Source organism: Panulirus ornatus, chromosome 27 (assembly GCF_036320965.1).
Source record: "Panulirus ornatus isolate Po-2019 chromosome 27, ASM3632096v1, whole genome shotgun sequence".
NCBI classification, from domain to species: Eukaryota; Metazoa; Arthropoda; class Malacostraca; order Decapoda; family Palinuridae; genus Panulirus; species Panulirus ornatus.
Window position 1 is genome coordinate 13,940,394 of NC_092250.1, and position 20,231 is coordinate 13,960,624.

Here is a 20,231-nt window from a genome sequence, read left to right on the forward strand (position 1 = left end):
CGGTAGAAGTTGGTCTGATGCCACTGCTGTTAGAGTGGACCTGTTGTAGGGCATGGGTGTCGTGACCCTGCCGTCGTGGTGGGCATGGTGACCCTGCTGTAGTGATGGTGCCTGGTGCCTCTTCTGTTCTGGAGGACCTGGTGAATGTTATTTAGTGATGGGTAGAATTGGCCCTGGTGGTCTGTCTCTAGCGTCGGGAACGGTGTGGCTGGTGATCCTTGTGTGTAGTGCAGTGGGGCCTTATAATCTCTCTGTCGCATTGGCTCTTCGTGTTCCTTGGTACTCTTAAGTTTGGCTCTACTGCAGGAGTGGTGGGCTTCATTGGCCTGGTGGGCCAGGTTGTCCTGCATTAGTGGTAGACCGAGTTCCCCCACTCGTGGGGTTCCATCTTTTGAACTTTTCTTTCCTTTTTTTTTAACTCGTTCCACTTCTTGAATTTTTGTGAACTGTTTAACATTTAAGACGTCATCGAAGAGCTTATTCCATACAACCACTACTCTGATACTATTGTAATAATTCTGTGCATCTTTGTGAAACTTAAATTTGCTTTGTTTCTGGTTGTGGACTGTGGTTGCTCTCTCTCTCTCTCTCTCTCTCTCTCTCTCTCTCTCTCTCTCTCTCTCTCTCTCTCTCTCTCTCTCTCTCAGGCTTTAGATTAGCTGTTTTTTCTGTTGAAATCAGACTGGCTTAGAAGCCTCACGGTCGCCATAAAGTCCTCCCTCAATCTTCTCTTTTCTTCCATAATAAGCAAATTTATGGCATCATATCTTTAGCAGCAACGCTGCTGTTTTTAGTTACCATCTCTGTTGCCCTCCACTGGACTAACTGTATTTGCTCTTTGTGCATCTGTGAGTGTGGTGACTAGCCTTGATGAGGATATTTAATATTTGGTCTAATATACGTTGAATAGTTTCCTTGAGAGTTTATGATTATACTTGATACAATTTTGATATCTTCCTGCCGGTATTTTGTCCTGCTCTGCTGGTGGGTGTAATTGTCCTACTGTAGTAGGTGGTGTGGTTGTCCTGCTATAGTGACGAGTGTACTGTTCTGCTGTAGTAGTGAGTGTAGTTGTAGGGGGTGGGTGTAGTTATGCTGTTGTAGTTATAGGCTTCTATGCCCTGCTGCAGTAGTGAGTATGGCTGTCTTGCCGTAGTGGTGTGCCAGGTTGTCTTCGTGTAGTGGTGAGTGTGGCAGAGCACATACAATAATGGGTTCGGTTTGGCCGTTCTAACGGTGGGTTTGGTTGTCCTTCCTTGGGGTGGATCAGATTCTTCTACTGCTGCTGAACTGAAGTCTTCTATCCTGCTCTAATGGTGGGTTTGGTTGTCCTCCCTTGGGGTTGGATCAGATTCTTCTACCGCTGAACTGGAGTCTTCGATCCAGCAAGTAAGTAAGGGCCGAGACGACGGTAAATATTGAGTAGTATGCATAGACCACTACAGACAGTTTCCCACCACAGGGTGCCCCAATATCAGCCTACTGCTACTTCGCCTGCAGTAGTAATAATAGATGGGATGGTCTTGCGCGTGTCTCCCTTGTCCACTCTCATGATCCTCTTCATGTCATAGTTTTAACCACTGCGATCCTGCAAAAATCATCCTAGTTCACCATATCCCGTACCTCCTCTTTGGGCATGATATTCCTGCAGTAGTTATCCCACGTGTAATCATCTGTGTTCCTCCTCCTGCAGTAGTGGTGGGCGTAGTGGTGTCCGTGCGTCTTCACCGCCACAGGACGGGTTTAGGCCTGAGGGAACGGGCGTCAGACGTGGGCGGCGCGACGAAGGAAACCATCGTGGAGATGAAGGGCGGGACGGACGAAGGCGGAGGCGGTGGAGGAGGAGGAGGCGGAGGAGGGGGAAAGAAGATGAAGGAAGACGACACCCAAGAAACATTCATCCAGTGTATAAAGTTAAAATTACCCAGTTCAAAGCCTGCCTTAAAGGGAAAAGGTGAGTGTTAGTGGTTGTCTTGTGTTTCATGTTAGGTGAAACTGTATTGATGAAGGTGGCTGATTTCTCTTTGTGCTGTGGAGTTTTAAGTGTGTATGTGTATGTAATTACTATTTTAGCCTCAAAAAGTTTTACAGTCATGCTGCTGTGTCTCTTGAGATTTACCGTGTTTTTGTGTACACACACACACACACACACACACACACACACACACACACACACACACACACACACACATAGAGATCATGAACTAAGTATCTGTTGCATTCCTCCGAGTGAGAGACGCGTCATGCAGGGAAACGGTCGGATTGTGTAAGTCTGAACTCCTTGAATCAGAGGACTGTCACATGTATAGATTGATAGCCATCTAACTATAGATAAGGCAACGCTTATCACGCAGCCATTTTCGACACTGGATAAAGTGGTATGTAGAGTTCATCTGAACTCAGTACCATTACAGCATTGGTACTATTCTGGTCTGTGTTGCTGGACTGCAACATGAGGTCGAGTCTGCCATGGATATATTTGCTGACGAAGCTGAAAGCATGTGTAAGATTAGTGTATCGAATACTGAAAAACTATTTAAGACTGAAAGAAAGTTGTCGTCAGGGTAGTGATAAGGGAAATTTGACACCGGATAATGTAATGAAGACTGGAGATAGCATACATAGACAATACTGTTACTACCATATTGAGAACAAGAAAAAATACAGAAATTATATTGTGGAAGGGACCGAGGCGTTGGCATCATATCGCCATTGTGAGAATAGAGAAGTAAACTATATTTTGGTGTAGATATACGAGAACTATTTGTTTGTTAAGGTCTAGAACTCGAACAATCGACCGACCATCCCTGAAGGACTATTGAGGAGAACAAAACTTGCAAACATCGAGTAAAGTCAATGCCAAAGAGGTTTACACGACTTGCCTCGGCAACCATGCCTCATCATCTCGGGATACCTGATGGCGAATGAGAATACGTAGATTTCCCGAATGTATAGCTTGTTGTACCATAGCCATAGGATATTGCGAAAAATCTAAGACCTCTGCTTTCGCTCACTCGGGAAAAGTTGTTTCGTTGCATCGTCACCTTCAGTGATTTTCGTCGCTGAAAATGGCATTGACAAACGCCATTGCCTGGCCATTATCGTCGTATTATCTATTTGCTAAACCATATCATCAGAAACTTCCAAAAACGTTGTTAAAAAAAGGATGTCAAAACTTATTGCGAGCATATGGATAATGCAGTTGGTCCACGAGTACTTACGAAATGTCATCCCTATGACCCACCCAACAGTATGAAATATGGGATCATACGCTTCTAGAATTCTAATCTCAGATCAGTGGTCCTGAAAATTTCTTGTCCTGAAAATTTCTTGTCCAATGAGAAAGACCTTTCCGGAGGGTGAGGGAAGTGTCATCAGAGAATTCTGAGGTATCTCCCAGTAAACTTCAGACCCGCTCCTTTGTATAAATATCTCTTCGCTTTTTAATGTATCTCTTGCCGTACTTGTTGGTGTAAAAGTGAGAGGGGTAGCCCTGAAGACGGGCAACCCATGCTCCCTGTGTGCTGTCGTCCATATTCTCGGTGTAACATACCTACAATAGTATACAAAACATCCAAACCCCATGCTTCCGTGTCACTATATCAGATTTTCACTGTGAACCTTTGAAGGCCCAACAGCCATAGCGTAACGCTACACAAAGTAGCACGCTCTGGTAGGCCAGGTTCCCGACAGGACACACGGACACAAAGACACCCCAGGCGATATTTCAAGATGAGTTACAAGACGTCGGTTGGCTAACCTGGCGGTTCTTTATCCCAACCCAAGTTAGCATCCGTTCCTCTACCAGCCAAAGGGAGCTTACACGTCTGCTCGCCCTGGGAACTTGAGTCCATGCCAGTGGATTATCTTGGCAGTGACTTTACCAGTGACACGACTGGGGTCACTTTAGTAGCCACTGTCAAACATGTTCTGTAGCAGGCAGTCCTTGCTCGATAAAAGGGGTGGGGGACCTCTTTTTCAATCGGAAGGTTGAGAGAGAGAGAGAGAGAGAGAGAGAGAGAGAGAGAGAGAGAGAGAGAGAGATGCGGTTCAAGGGTTAAGCACGAATAAATATCCTCATCATTAGGTTACTTGAAACGTTTAAGAGCTCAGCTGGGCGTAATGCTTGTAGACGTCCAGAGTACAAGTGCAGTCGCTTTTTCAAATTAAAACGTAGACTCCATAAGCACAATAACTCGAATAAACTTCATATCTATCCAATATATATATATATATATATATATATATATATATATATATATATATATATATATATATATATATTTGTACCTGTACTTCGTTCCTTTACAGTGATCCTGACCTATACTGAACTCTGTATACTCAATATTTGCTTCCCTTGTCATAGTTACACAGTGGCTTTTCACGGCATCACATTCCATCCACAGTACATTTCACTGCCCCTGTCTTTTTCTCTTCCAGGGGAGAAAAGCTCAGGTGACAGCGAGAGGTCGAAGGTGGACGGTGCGTCCTCAGAAGGGAGTAATCACTCTGTAGGAGGCGCTGGTGTTGGGGCCCCAGACCCTCTCCTCCCTCGCGACGACCTCAGAGCTTACGCCTATGAGGGTGAAGGCTCCTCCTCAGGCTCTTTCACCTCAACTATATCAGGTGAGACGGAGAGAGAGAGAGAGAGAGAGAGAGAGAGAGAGAGAGAGAGAGATTCCCTAAGTGATTACTTCTGTGTGTACATTATGAAGATGAAGCCATTACAACCTTGAACATTTTTACTCCTGGACATAGTTGCTCTCTTAGAGTATATCTGTATCAATTGTTTCTTTAATTGTTTTGCTCCATTCCATTATTATAGAATCGTTACTTCACACGTTCTCAAACTTGACAGTGGCTTGCTAATTTTTGTCAAGGAATGATGAGTAGTCGACTCCATCGTATTCAGAAACATGTACGTTGTTATCATAATATCCTCCTCTTCCTTTTTTAGCTCAGCTACTTTACTGGAGGCATAATGTTGTTCTCCATCACACTATTTCTAGCAGGGCTCTCTCTCTCTCTCTCTCTCTCTCTCTCTCTCTCTCTCTCTCTCTCTCTCTCTCTCTCTCTCACGTAGAATGATCAAACTAGTGATGCTTCCTGATACATGGTGCAATTGTCTTTCAGAAATAACTATATTCTTAAGAGCAGAATCTGTTTGTGATTGGCTGGGCATTATGTCGACACACATTCCGCATCACACTTAAGACTCTTACCAGGCTCCTCTTGCAAGGTAATGGTTATAGCCGAGTGTCCTTTCACTTGTGCTTTATCTTCGTCACTTTAGCGTTTAGCCGGACTGGACTGAAGCAACGATGTGTATCTCACTTTGGGTTGCCGCAGTCCTGAACACTAATTCCCTATCAGTAATGTTTGCTTCATCTGCACACAGATTCAGGATATTCAGGAACATCTCGGATCTTTCAGACATGTCATTTACACATGAAGAATAAGGGCAGACGTAAGAGCTTGTCCTGTGGGACGCCAGTGTCAATCCAACCTTGTTTGCAAACAGTGTGGGCTAAGGGGATAAGGAGCAAACATCTCTGTTAATGTAGGAGACCATATTTCACTGTACCGTACTGAACATGGGTTTAGAATTTGTGAAGAGAGACTGAAGCACGAAATTCACTACATGCAAGGAGAAACGTATTCAAGGAAAGAGATTCTTCGTAAGTTTACTGTATCATGTGTCCAGGGATCTTTAGTGCGTCCTATTCTCCCACATACCTCCCCAGTACCACCGTGTTGGTAGTAAGTGTCCTACACTGTGTATACTGCAGACTGTGTGACGTGTATTTCACTGGGTATGTGAACTGCAGACTGTGTCATGTGTATTTCATTGTGTAGGTGAATTGCTGAATGTGTCATGGAGTTTTCACTGTGTATGTGAGCTGCTGACTGTGTGTCATGAGTATTTCACTGTATATGTAAATTTTTGGCTGTGTCATGTGTATTTCACTGTGTATGTGAACTGCTCACTGTGTTTTATGTATTTCACTGTGTATGTGAGCTGCCGAATGTGTGTCATGTGTATTTCACCGTGTATGTGAGCTGCCGAATGTGTGTCGTGTGTATTTCACCGTGTATGTGAGCTCTTGACTGTGTGTCACGTATGCAAAGGGAACAACTTTCATTTGATAGCAAGTCTCTGATGTATAAGGACCTTTTGGCTGTCACGACCGATGCAGCAGACCGGTGCGAGCCACAGGGGAAGGGAGCCAGCGTGAGCGGTTGTGGTCCTCGGTTTTACTGAAGGTTTTTGTACATAAGAGGCTTTGGAATTCGGCCCCTATGTATTTCCGAGTAAATACAATTATTGAAAGATAAATGAGGCCCTAAGCTAGGCATACTATTAACACACACACACACACACACACACACACACACACACACACATATATATATATATATATATATATATATATATATATATATATATATATATATATATATATATATATGTATATATATATCCTGTTCTGAGCCAGGTATCATTTTTATCGAGCAAACCCTAAGGGTGGATGAACAGCTGAGTTGACTTTGGACCGACTGCCGCTACCAGGATTCAAACCTAAACGATCGCATCGTAAATCAACTTACTTTGAACTAATATATTACATATTCAAACTCTAGCCTTGAAACTTTTAGGAACTTTACGGTGTGTATGCGAGAAACAGAGAGAGGGAGGGATGGAGGGGGGATTGATTCCCTATCTATCTAATACCAGTTTCTTTTTCTAGACCTGAAGGTGGAAATTGGCGACGAGGGTACCACCATCATCCCACTGGTTCCAGAGTTCCTGGAGGTGATGGACCTACTGAAGAACCTTCCAGAGGCGCCCAACAAGCCCTCGCTAACCCACGCCACCAGCAGTAAGCTGGAGGGTTCCAGGTCTCCTAGCTGCCCTAGAGAGCCAGCCGTCTCTAGCATAGTGTTGGTGAAGCCTGGGGCTTCCACCAAACCTTCCACTGTCAAAACCAGAATATCCCACGTCTCCCCCAGCAGGCACAAGAACGAGTCGTCACCGAAAGCGGTTGTCGTGGCGACCGTCGGTGAAGGAGAGTTATCCACTGTTTGCTGACACCGGCAGTAGCAGAGGGAGTCGAGTGCGGGCAACTGAGGGTCATTCGTGCTTGAGATGCCTCGACCAGACGACAGCCATCACTAGGGTGGGAAGTAATCAGATCGAGAGAGCGTTTAGGCTTCCCGGTAACGTTAACCTCCGCGAAGTCAGTTGGCCACAAAAGGACTACATCATCAACATAACGGAGATTCACATACACAAAACTGAAGCAGTGTGTATCCTCACTCATTACAAACTAATGCTAATTTGTTTAAAGAAAATAAATGATTTTCGACCTTAAATCAATCACAGGGTTATCACTTCCTGGACGACTTGAGCAGGATCCTTCTTGTATCTGCAACTGACTTGTTGATGATCGTTACTGGAGACGAGGATGTTTTTTTCTACATACGGCACAGGAGGACTCTTAGCCTAGGCGAGTGCTGAGTGATAACCCCCAGCGCCCTCCCTACTGGTAATTTAGATATTTTATACCTTTATAGAATATCTATAATAAATGTATGACAAATAAGAACTTGTGTTATTTTCTTTTTACCCAATTTGACACAAGAGTTCCAGAGTTCCAATAATATTTCAAGATTCATGTCTAACAGGAGTGATGTAATACATGCCTTTAGAGAAAAGTGGGATTAACGAAGCACTTAGAAAAATGCATGTAATATGGAGCTATAAATGTCCTTACGGACCAACTAATATAATGACAGAAACTGGAAACTTGTGTTTGGAACGGTAAGTCTAGGTCCACATATGATCGTGAATGCTGTTGTTACTGGGCTACACTTGCACGAAAAAAAGACACCATTGGCAAGACTGATACATCACTGGGAGTACAGTATTGTCAAAAAAAAAAACTTTTCATTCCAAAAAAGACCTTATCTTTCCCTGTCGTTGAACGTAGTGCAGCCCTGGGGTGTAGGAGCCTTTAGGAAAGTACTGAGTAACACCAGGAACACCTTAATAAGGAGGTCTTGGGGATATAATGAAGAGAAGATCACAGAAGCCTTGTCTGTGATGTCAGTGGGGCTCGGTCCATGTATTAATCGAAATAAACTTTTGATGTTCATAAACCCCGAAATAATACACACAAGTATTCTAAAATTTTGAGATGGTGACCTATTCTTAAAGACTATTGATGATTTTCACTGTCTGAAGGTGTATGAAGGGAGAACAGCCAGGAATGGTGTAGGTGCTATAGTTTTAGGTCGAGTGTTCGACGTGTGTATGAAAGTCTATGACGATTCTGTAAAATTTAGGAGATGCACGACATAGAAGCCTGGTTAGCAGAGACAACGTGCATGTATACGAGGCTGAAACTTACTGGTCAGGAGGATACTTAAGAATATGTTTAGCTGATATATATATATATATATATATATATATATATATATATATATATATATATATATATATATATATATATAATTTTGGGAATAGGGGAGAAAGAATACTTCCCACGTATTCCCTGCGTGTCGTAGAAGGCGACTATAAGGTGTGGGAGCAGGTGGCTGGAAATCCTCCCCTCTTGTTATACTTTCCAAAAGGAGTCGAGAAGATTTTTTCCCTCTTAGGCTCATCTGTTCTTGATGTTACCTCGCCCACGCGGAAGTGGCGAGCATTCATATATGGTTGACAAGGCTTCTACCGTGATTAACATATGAATTTTAGTCTTTTTTCTAAGCTGCTAAGCAAAGCAATTTCCTAAGCTGTTCTGACACAGCAGTGTGGTAAGCTGATAATATCCAACCTTCTTTTTTTTCCTTAGACTTTTTGTTTCTGAGGAGAGGAGTAGGGGGATTGAGAGAGTGAATTGGATCTCTCTCCGTCGTCCTCTGACGAGCAAACCAGCTACCGGGGGGGACTTCCTACAGGTATCACGTACAGCAAACGTTCATGCCTCACAAAGGTAACTAATGTCTCGCAAACTAATGTCTCGCCAACTGTATGTCTCGCATACAGTTCTGCCTGCGATGGCACCCAGATTTCTACGGCTTACATGTACCTTAAGCAAGAATTAACACAAAGTCCTGTGTCGTTCCTTTATGAAAATGATCGTTTTAAATCTTCTAGGTTAACAAGAGACAAAACCTTACTTTTTTCCGATGAACAAACCATGTTAGATATTTGTACAAGAGACAAAAACCTCCTTTTTTTTTTTTCCAACAAACAAAATGTTAGATATTTGTAAAATGAACAATGCCCACTCATCTCAAATGTTAGATATTTGTAAAAGAATGACACATTGCCTACTCATCTCAAATGTTAGATATTTGTAAAAGAATGACACAATGCCCACTCATATCGTGACGTCACTTGCAACCAAGAGTGAGAGTTTATCTACGAGTAGCCAATGACTTTACCAGTTTGAAAAAACCTTGCCATGTCTGTGGGCCGCATCTACTGGAAGAAGGAAAAAACATCATAAGCTTCCACTGTACGCGAATCAATAGCATCAGACGTACTGAAGAATACTTTCAGTCTATGCTTTGCGAGTGTTATAATAGATTTATTAAGCCTGGGACATCACGAGAAGTTAATGTCACACTGTTTTAACATGTATCTTCTCTCTTACTAATACAAAAGAAACGCAGAGATGTTATCGGCTTCCGCCTTCTCAACGTTACACCGAGAGCGAATAAGAGTCACTTTTCGCGAAGCTGTGTCACTGGGAGTACAACAATCTCGTTAAAGAACTCCTCACTCTAGTGGAGTCCGTGTTTCCCCCGATGCCAGAGGCAGCGCGGCCTTAGGCAACAGGAGCCATTAGAAAGAGGTCCTGAGTAAAACCAGGACTTCTTCTTAGAAAGTGGCTCACTTTCACTCTTCTGCACCTGAGTCTAAGGCTCGCTTCTTCCTTACACTTTCCCAAATGCCTGCAACTCCTCAGCAGAAGTGACACCAGGCATTACAAAAGAAAAAAGAAATGGTGTAAACAATAATAATAATATACAAAAACAGAGGCGGAATGGCAGAGGAAGACAAAGTTTGTCTTATCTATATAAAATGAGAAACACTGTTTAAACAGAAGCTTCATAGCACTGATATTTCTCACTATCTTTCTGATGTCTTTTGCTACCACTGTCTCGTTTCTTTCTTTCCAATCTTTCTCTTCTTCCCATACCCCACAGAGATGCTGGATATTTCTCATTTCAGTTATACCACGTACTTAGGGATAGCGTCCACATACTTCAATTCCCATCTTGTTCATTCTAAGGAAAGTGACCTCCACTCCTAGCTTCTGTGGGGTCTGGTTAATTCATAACTTACTTTACACATTACAATATTTATCTCCACCAATCGTCTTTCACATAAACGTCTTCAATCACAGGTTCCCACTTTAAATGTGGACTGTGAACATACGTTATTCTACATCATAGTCGTTCCTATATACTAAAGCTCTTCTTGATCATTAGTCGCCTTCTTGTATAGGAGGTTGGTTAAGCTGTTCAGGAATATACCATATCTTCGCCCACTTTCTTAAACTCGTCTTTCCCTTTCATCCCACATATATATATTTAACTCATTTCCCGGAGACACGAATTTTCTGAAGTATTTTCTGTTTGCTTTCTCTTATTCGTTTTATCTGAAATGAATGGTGATTCAGCACTTTTCACTCACGTCTAACTATCTGCATTCACCTTTACCTTTCCTCAGGGCTTATTTTTACTGTTATCTTTCCTTGTAGCATATCTATGACGTTATCTTCATGATATGAATGTCCTTACTTCAGCTTCAAAACCTTGTTCTTCCTTCTACACATCTTTCTTATAGTCGTTCCTTTTCAATCTCTACATTTTATTCATTTTTAGCTCTGGTTTCCTATGGTTTCATATCTCTCTTCGTTGGTCCCAAACTTTCTGATCCTTTAAGATCAACATTTTTGTTACGTCTTGTCCTCCATTTTATACCACTCTCAATCTCATATCGTTCTCCTTACTTCCTCCTCCTCCGCCCACCATCTTGAGGTTACCTTCCCAGCGGATGAATGCGTCTTGCGTAAAGCTTTTCACGTCATCAGGGTGGATACTCACAGGAACTGGAGGCTTCAGAGGAGTTAGGCTTTTACCCACGTCCTACGGCTGTCTTGGTCAGTTTGCGTGTGTGTGTGTTCTGAGGCGACCTAACTTTGTGTTGAGGAGGAGGAGGGTGTCCCTGTGGGATGATGGTGGGTGGGTGTGTGGGTTTTTGGGGTGGTGTTGTGGGTTTGTAGGAGGGAAAAGAAGCGTCGGGAAGGTTCTGGAGAGTATCGAGGTGTTCTTGGAGAACCTCTCTGCATTAGACGGCTGGGGGGATAAATGGTACAGGAGGTTCTTGGCGATGCATGATGGTGTTGAGGGCTTTGTTGATGTACCAGGACGTCGTGTAGGTGATCTAAATTGGTGGTGAGGTATGGAATATCGAACAGTCTGAGGGTCCCAGGTGATGTGGAGAGGGCGCATAGTGGAGCCAAAGATGGTGTCAAGGTGGTGTTGAGAGGCTGTAGTGTACATGAAAACATATCCACATTCTCTCAAGACTTCGCGACCACCCCACTTTGCAACCCTTCACGACCCCCAGGTTGAGAACCCCTGCTACAGTGTTCTTCTGAGGGAATATGGAGGTTACTATGAGATAACCTGTGGCGCGGTGATTTTTGTGTGACGCGGTGCTGTGAGGTGGCCACTCTAACCCTGAAGTGTTACCGAGTGTTGTGGTTTCTGAGGTTAGTGTGGAGGGGTCCAAGTGTTCAACAGGCTGTGGGAGGGATAAATATTGCTGTTGCTTGGCGACGAGAACACAACTTACTTGTCTGCTACATGTGGCACCTCTAAGATCAGTGTATGAGAAGTATAGACTAAATATTGGTCATACAGAAGTTCGAGCACTTCCATCTGCTCTTCCACACACACTCCTCATGTTTCCTGCCTCCCACTCCCGAAACTCAATAACCCATAGATTTTCTACTGCCGTCACGTCAAAGCCCACAAGGAGCTAAATCAGTGGCCCCTTTACCTCAACGGTTGTCTCACAGCCCCATCCCACAAGGATGTTGTTTCGAGGAATATCGTCTGCTGGTGAGGACAGTTACCCATCACCGACGAACCCGTATATATGGATGACACCTGGAGAACTGTGTAACACAGCACTGTGCCACAAGACCTCGAAGATACTCACTGACAGGCAACAGAATTCTATATAATAAACTGAAGTTCTATGTAGTAAGGAATCAAGCCAATAATCCCTTTTCTTTTTCAGAATTTGCCTCACAAATATCATACGAATATCAAATACTGATGCAGAAAGATTACTCTCCAGACTAAATCTATTGAAAACAAAGCCATATAATTTCCTGGAGCTACCAACCACTGCGGAGTCTGAGGCAGTGAGAGCACAGCGAAGGTGCATGAACGTTGGACCAACTCAGGACATGGCTGGTAGTGTAAGGAACTAACAGGGGAAGTGAACTGGGTAATCATGGTATTGGTTGGTATGGGCGGTGGGGTATTTGTGGTAATTTTGTATACTTTACTAAATATCAAACCTATGATAAAAGTAGATCGTGAACAAAACAGAAATTTACAACAAAATTATGTAAATGATACGAGGGTCTTGCCTCCGCCTTTATCAACCAGAGTGGAATCAAAAGCCTTCCGTTTCAATCAATGCTCCTGGCATCATCTCTTAAAAACCTTCCCCTTCCGTACGCTTTTATGTTTTTGCTCTCTCTCTCTCTCTCTCTCTCTCTCTCTCTCTCTCTCTCTCTCTCTCTCTCTCTCTCTCTCTCTCTCTCTCTCTCCTAGCAGGTATTATTCAGGTCATTGTTCTCTTGAGCTGTCTGCGTGAGTCCCCAAACCTCAGGGTTTGGACTCGTGGCCATACGTTTCGCCGCTGCTTCCCACAGTTTCTGTGTAGTGGCCAGCCACTCTAAGCAACGTCTGTTATGATGCCTCTCCCTCCCATGGAGAGATAAGCTGTGGAATTCTCTTCCTTCTCCATTCCTTCATGACATTATCTTGTCTTCATGAAATTCTGTGGAGCCTTAATTTCATTTTATTTTATCTTTCATCCTATATGGCCTGGATCGGGGCATTTCAGAGTGAAATTCTTCGAATACTTCATGGAATAGAGTGAAATACATTCTAATCGAAAGAACCTGGATCACTACTACTACAGGATAACTGAAAGCAGATTTCTAATACGAATGACACGTTCCATAACAGCTACAATCACCAGAGAAAACGTACGGGACCGTGACGTCATCAACCTCTCTCTCCCTCCAACACCGTCAGGTTTGCCCTCTCTTGCATACCCGCATTGGCGTCGGGGGGCAAGAATAGTAATGGAACCGACAATGGACAGTGGGACATCTTCCGAGTCTCGGATGTTCTTCACTGGTAAGACATCCGTCAATTCTAACCTAATCCTCTCCTCTGGTCCGCCGCTCCACCTCCAGATCCATATACTGCCTTGCTCTCTTGTCCACTTTTCGCTCTTCCCATATCGTCTGGAAGGACACACTCACCTTCTCTGGTCTCCTATTATGTCTTGCCTTAGCTTCTGCTGGTGATAATGTTCTGGTTTCAGTGGCCTGGCTTCTTCAGTGACGTACAACACTTTTGATTTCCTTCGGGCTAGTCTCCAAAGCATCGTGTTTGGAAAGCCATCAGAACCAAAAGACATCTGTTTATATTCTTAAAGACTCACTAAAGTAACCTGGGATTTATCAAGTAGAATTTATCTTCATGAAAATTAGATTTACAGAGTCTGAAAACGCTCAAAAACGCGACTCGAGCCTGCCACCAGTACTCCCCTAGCGGCGATGACCACAACTACATGCGCAGTGACACTGCGCGGTGGCCCAGGTGTGTATCCGGTGCTGGCTGTTTTCTTACGCTGTGTTTTTTGCGTCTCTGTTGCCTGCTGTCGCTGAGTTTACTCATCTTTTCGGTAAGTAGTACTTTGTTTAGCACTATGGCAGTGTTTCTGTACCTTTTCTTATCGACGATCAGCCTTCCTTGTGCTTTTTCGAGCTTTTATTAACCCTGTAACTACGCCGGATTGTACAGCTCCTAGCTAGACTTCGGCCATTTTTTATTTCGGTTGGAACGCCATTTTCCATTTTCGTATATTTTACACTGATTTTTCAACTTTTCATTTTTCATTATTTTTTACAAAGCGTTCTTCGGATCAATTACATTCACTTCAAAAATTGGTGCAAGTTTTTTTGTTTAATACTTTTAAATGTATATGGTGCTACACGAGTTTGACGTATATGTTTAGTGTTCTTTTGTGCTTGTGAAGTGTTTGCAGTGAATTTTCGTGCAGTGAACTTAGTGCAGTGTTGTTGTTTTCGTTTGCTTAAAGCAGGCTCAGGGCGGAGTTTTCTTGCACATCTCACTTTCACTATTGTTGCTGGTTCTGCTGTGTAGCTGCTTGGCCCTTAAGGCTTGTTTACACTATTCATATAAATCAACGGCCTGCTTGGCCCTTAAGGTTCATTTACACTATTCATATAAATCAACGGCCTGCTTGGCCCTTAGGGTTCATTTACACTATTCATATAAATCAACGGGCTGCTTGGCCCTTAGGGTTCATTTACACTATTCATATAAATCAACGGGCTGCTTGGCCCTTAAGGTTTATTTACACTATTCATATAAATCATTGGGCCCATAGATATCTGTGGTTTTCCACGAATCCTCCACAGAAACGAATGGGGAAAGTGACAGAAAGCTAACCGGGTTTTCGCTAGGCACCCAACGGACACTGGTTGTCATTGTGTTGATAGTATAGTATCATTCTTATGCATATCCGGTACAATATCTACTATTATTAAATTATAAAACTTGTGCTTTTAAATATAAACAAATGGGTACTTAGAAAGTAAAATTGTGCTTTACAATATAAACAAATGGGTACTTAGAAAGTAAAATTGTGCTTTTCAATATAAACAAATGGGTACTTAGAAAGTAAGATATTTATTTCAACTTATATATCCAGCAAGATATGTTCAGAGTGTCAACTGAACCCTTGAGCGAAAACAAACATTGAAGAGAGAGAGAGGCAGCAAAGATCACAATGGTTCTCTGGATATTTTTTTTTCTGTAGCTATCCATGGTTTTACCCAAAACCTTTTCGTTTTCTTCCTTTTAACGGCCTGTAACAATGTACTTAGACAGTTTAATGCGGCAATAGTCAGCAGAAACGTTCAGCCTCCAACATGGCGCATTGTTTTTTTTATACACTAAAGTCACTGGGCTAGGACGGTGGTTCTCGTTGCCGTGAAAATGCACTGCCAGCGTTGGGAGAAATCAAACCCACAGAAAACTGTGTATCCAATTGATATCTATGGCTAGTGTAAACGTGCCTTCCACCCTCACCCTCTCGGTAGGGAAGCCGAGTGAGAGAGCCAACACAGCACCCTCCCTTTTTGAGTAGCCTTGCTTCACCGTGAGGGAAGTGAAATGGTTTGTCGGTTCTGAAAACTGATCCTGCCCTACCGTAGTTGCTTCCCTCACGAGAGAAGGTTGGAAGCAAGCGACTTCTGAGAGCCGTGAACTAAAGGGTGTGCTTGTGACCAGTTTTAAGTGCCAGTATTTTGCGCATTGGTCTAGCTCACAGCTGAGACAAAGATAATGGGATTCGCCGCTCCCAGCCTCCCGGAGCCCTAGAACTCGCTGCCGACGAATTTTGGCGTAGGTTGAGTTCTAATATGCCCAGTTTAGTGGCCTGGCCTCTGCAGTGATGTACAACACTTGAATTCCCTCGGGCTAATCCAAAGGAGCAAGTTTGAAAAGCTGTCGGAACCATAATACATCTTACTAAAAATTTGATGTTCCTTAGTCTAAACACTCGAAAATGCACCTCAGGCCAAGTTCCCCAGCGGCGGCAGCTGTAACTACATAAGCCGACCCAACTGATGGCTGCGTTCTTACGCTCTTGTGTTTTTCCAAGTCTGTGTTGCCTATGGTCGTAGTGTCTACTCGTCTTTTCAGTCAGTCATATCTTTTCATATCACAATGGCAATATTTCTGTACATTTTGCTTGGCAGTCAGTCTTCGTTGGGCTATTATTCAGCCTATCATTATGTGGGATTACAGCTAACTAGACTACTGCCATTTGTTGTTTTGGTTAAAAACGACACATTCCAGTTTCAGGTTTTTATTTTCAACTTTTCTCTCTTCACTTACCCTTCGATGTTTTATTTGGATTGATCACATACGTTTAACTTTAGTGTCATGTTGTGTGTTCAGGAGTTTTAGATGTGCGAGGTGCTACATCTGGTCGGTCCCATGTATTCAGTGTTCATAACTTGTGCCAGTGAAGTGTTTTAATTATGTTTATAGTCGAATGTTTTCCATGCAGTGAAAAATGTAGTGCGTTGGTGTGTTTTCGTGTAATTAGCGCTAGCTCAGGGTGGGGTTTGGAGGAAGTTCATGTATTTTCATGTATCATATTATCTCATGTATCTCTTCATATGATGATGTATTACGGTGCATCCCTCTTGTTTGAACGAGCGTCATGCGCTCTGTTGGCCGGTGGGGTACGTTCTCTGGCAGCTAACACACACCCTCCCTTGCGACTCGCTAAATACTGCTTATGTATCTTGGTGGTTTGTGAGTAAAGTGAGATGTCACGTCTTCACCATCGTCTTCTATTTCACCATTCACACACGGCACAGTGTGTAGGATCAAGGACTGGTGTGAAAAGACCGACACGGTAACACAAGATATTGCTTGCCACTACAGGACGCCATAACTGCCTTGTGGTGCCCACTGCGTCCTTCCGACCTCCATAGCTTGTGGTATCCGGCTGCTCTGAGCGTCAGTGACCATCTGTGGTTTGCCATGACCCATCTGTGGTCTGCTATGACCTACCCAGGTCACTGTGACTGTACCGACAATAGGGTGACACTTTGCCCTCCCTCACCTCAGGACCCCCGTGTTGTTGAAGCGTTTCCCCGACACCAGTGAATCCCTGTCACCATAGCCAGCGTTGCCACACCAGGCAATCCACGCAAAAAGTGGTCGTCGGGTGAGATCAGGGGAGGCAGGCGCCTCCGGCACCTCGGCGCTGGAGAGACTGGCAGCCATGATTGAGGCCCAGCAACAGCTCGTCGCTCAGCAGGCTGCCGACAAGCGCCGAGAGTTGCAAGAACAGCTCCTGCAGCTGTCTGTAACAGCAGTTTGAAGACGTGATGCAACAGGTGTCGGTCCGTTCCAAAGTCGCCTAGCATAATAGGGGCACCACAGGGGCTTGGAGTCCTGACGGCATCATCGCCCTCATCCCACAACCTCACATCTAAAGTCTCTCACCGCGAATTTAGTTTGAGGGTTGGTGCTTGGTTACAGTACGAAGAACTGCTACAGTTGAAAAGTCAGCGACGACGCACACAACTAGTGCACCTCAGGCCCCCTGTCTCACATCTGAGGTGAGGGCCACTTTAGCTCACACTACCGGGATTACCAAGGATACCCTCGGCTTGAGTGTGGACGACATCCTTCAGCTCACCGAGGCTCACCTCAAGCGTCAACGCAACGTAACCTAGGGTCGAGTGCGTTTCGATGAACGCCGCCAGCATGAGCGAGAGGCCTTCACAGTCGTCCTCATATAGCTTGCTGACGATGCAGAGTTGTGTGAACACTGCAGAGACGTCGTCTAGTAATTCCCATCACGTCAGGCATCCGAGATTGAGAAACTCGGAAAGAAACTTCTGGCCATCTACCTGAACTGCCTAACACCCTGTCTTTGCGTCGTAGCGAGGAGTCAGCTTACACCACCAAGGCGGACCTGTGAGGCAAGTCGAGTACTGTTCGAAAGATGCAAAAGCTTCGCCAGCGCTCGACAATTCGCGCCAAGCAAGCAACAAGCAGAACGCCGTCAGCAGTGTGATGGCTGTGGCGCCGCGCTACATCCTGAAGGACGAGAGAAGCAGTTCCCTGCCTGGGGGAAGAAGTGCTCCCTTCGTGTCGCAAGAAACTACAGGATTCACAGAAATCCCAAAAATCGACAGGTAAAGCTGCCCGTTGTCTGAAGCTGAGATCCACAGGCCTTCTGTCTACCGTCGCGCGGCCTTAAGTCAATGCCTGTGTGTATTTACCTGACGGAGCACGTCGGAGGGGCTCTGCTGTGTACGCCTGACACCAGCTCAGAAACGACAGCCATCGTGCCACGAGAACCTGTGCAGTCTCCACCTCTTTCTGGCCGGCGAGTGTGTATAACGAAGTGACAACGCACACACCAATCACACACGCGGCAGAACTGTGACGTTGACGTAATAAAGTGAGTTTTGATGATATTTGTCAATCATGTGTTATCGTTGATCATAATCACTTACATATTCAATGTTGTATGATAATGGAACAGCCCGAGTCTAAGGCACCAGTCTACTGAGGCAAAAACACGAAGCAGGGAAGAAACTATTCACGTAATAACTACAGGATACTAATGAAGTACGTCTATCGCTGTATATCTGTAATGCTGTGCTGCCAGTGAGTGAAAATACGGGTTACTGATTTAGGTCCAAAAATGTGCTTGGCGCTGGTGTGGTGGTGTGCACGTGTCGGCTAACAATAGAGAAGGCGGGGTGTGTTTGTGTGTGATGGGGTGTGGTTATGCTGTGGTGGGGTCGGACTCTCATTTCCTCATACACTTGCTACTGTCGAATACTCTGTGGAGGGTGGACCACTAGGCTGTGTGGGTGTTGTGTGTTTGGGTGGGTGGAAGCAAGCGTGAAAGCGAGGCGAGTGGGACAGCTCACATACCACCCTCCTCCTCCCCTCTTTAGCTGCCTAGCGTATGAGCTTACTACAGGGTCAATATCATGGAGTTTTGTAGTTTACACAGGACTTGATACTTCGGTAATTGTTGTGTTAACCGTGATGAATATTACGTTGGCATGATCCTCACACCAGACACATTTATGGTCCTCAATCAATTTATAGTACTAATATTGCGGGCCGTAATTATGTAATAAACTCTATTATCAATCACTGGCGACTTATAGATACATGTCTAATCTATTCTAAACCTAACCCTACTTAGGGAGAGGTGAACTCTAGACACCCACTGCTGGAGACAGAGTCCAGTCATCAATATAAAATAATCTCAGTTCCTGTATGTCATATTTGTAGCAAGTGACATTTGGTTTCTACTCTTGAACACACGGTAACCTGAGCTACACTAACCTAACCTTCCTAATGACAAGAAAAGGTGGGAATCTGCCCACACCACACCACGGTCATACGCTAGGCAGCTAAAGAGGGGAGGAGGAGGGTGGTATGCGAGCTGTCCCACTCACCTCGCATCGCTTCCACACACACACACACAGCCTAGTGGTCCACCCCTCCACACAATATTCGACATTAGCAAGTGTATGAGGTAATGAGAGTCCGACCCCACCACAGCATAACCACACCCCATCACAAACACACACACCGCCTTCCCTATTGTTAGCCAACACGTGCACACCAACACACCAGCGCCAAGCACATTTTTGGACCTAAATCAGTAACCCGTATTTTCACTCACTGGCAGCACATCATTACAAATATACAGCGATAGACCTACTTCATTAGCTTCTTGTAATTGTTACGTGAATAGTTTCTTACCTGCTTCGTGCTTTTGCCTCAGTAGACTGGTGCCTTAGACTCCGGGCTGTTCCATTATCATACAACATTGAATATGTAAGTGATTATGATCAACGATAACACATGATTGACAAATATCATCAAAACTCACTTTATTACGTCAACGTCACAGTTCTGCCGCAGTGTGTGATGCGTGTGCGCGTTGTCACTTCGTCATACACACTCGCCGGCCAGATAGAGGTGGGGAATGTACAGGCTAAAACACACACACACACACACACACACACACACACACGCGCGCGGACCCCCATGACCCATTTGCTTATGACTTTACATATTACACACACACACACACACACACACACACACACACACACACACAAAATAAACTCGCTGGAAAAATAAACACAAAAGTTCGAAGTCATTTTCAAGGATCCTTGAAAATGGCTTGAAATACTGTCGAAGACACCATCAACCTGGATGTACCAGCCCCATCAACCTGGATGTACCAGCCCCATCAACCTGGATGTACCAGCCCCATCAACCTGGATGTACCAGCCCCATCAACCTGG

General features: G+C 44.3%; 1 protein-coding gene and 1 long non-coding RNA gene across 2 annotated transcripts in view; both read left to right on the plus strand.

Annotated features, from left to right (window-relative positions):
* LOC139757672 (putative neural-cadherin 2) overlaps window positions 1–7,607 on the plus strand; it is a 630,644-nt gene extending 623,037 nt beyond the window's left edge. The window contains 3 exon segments of the mRNA XM_071678436.1: window positions 1,694–1,954; window positions 4,441–4,626; window positions 6,750–7,607. Coding sequence (XP_071534537.1) covers window positions 1,694–1,954; window positions 4,441–4,626; window positions 6,750–7,090 — 788 coding nt within the window. The 3' untranslated portion in view covers window positions 7,091–7,607.
* A 6,304-nt stretch (window positions 7,608–13,911) lies between these two features.
* The window catches only part of LOC139757579 (uncharacterized), a 140,122-nt gene continuing 133,802 nt past the window's right edge, over window positions 13,912–20,231 (plus strand). Inside the window, exon 1 of the long non-coding RNA XR_011714671.1 lies at window positions 13,912–14,017. This is a non-coding gene — a long non-coding RNA (uncharacterized lncRNA). The remainder of the gene's footprint in view (window positions 14,018–20,231) is intronic.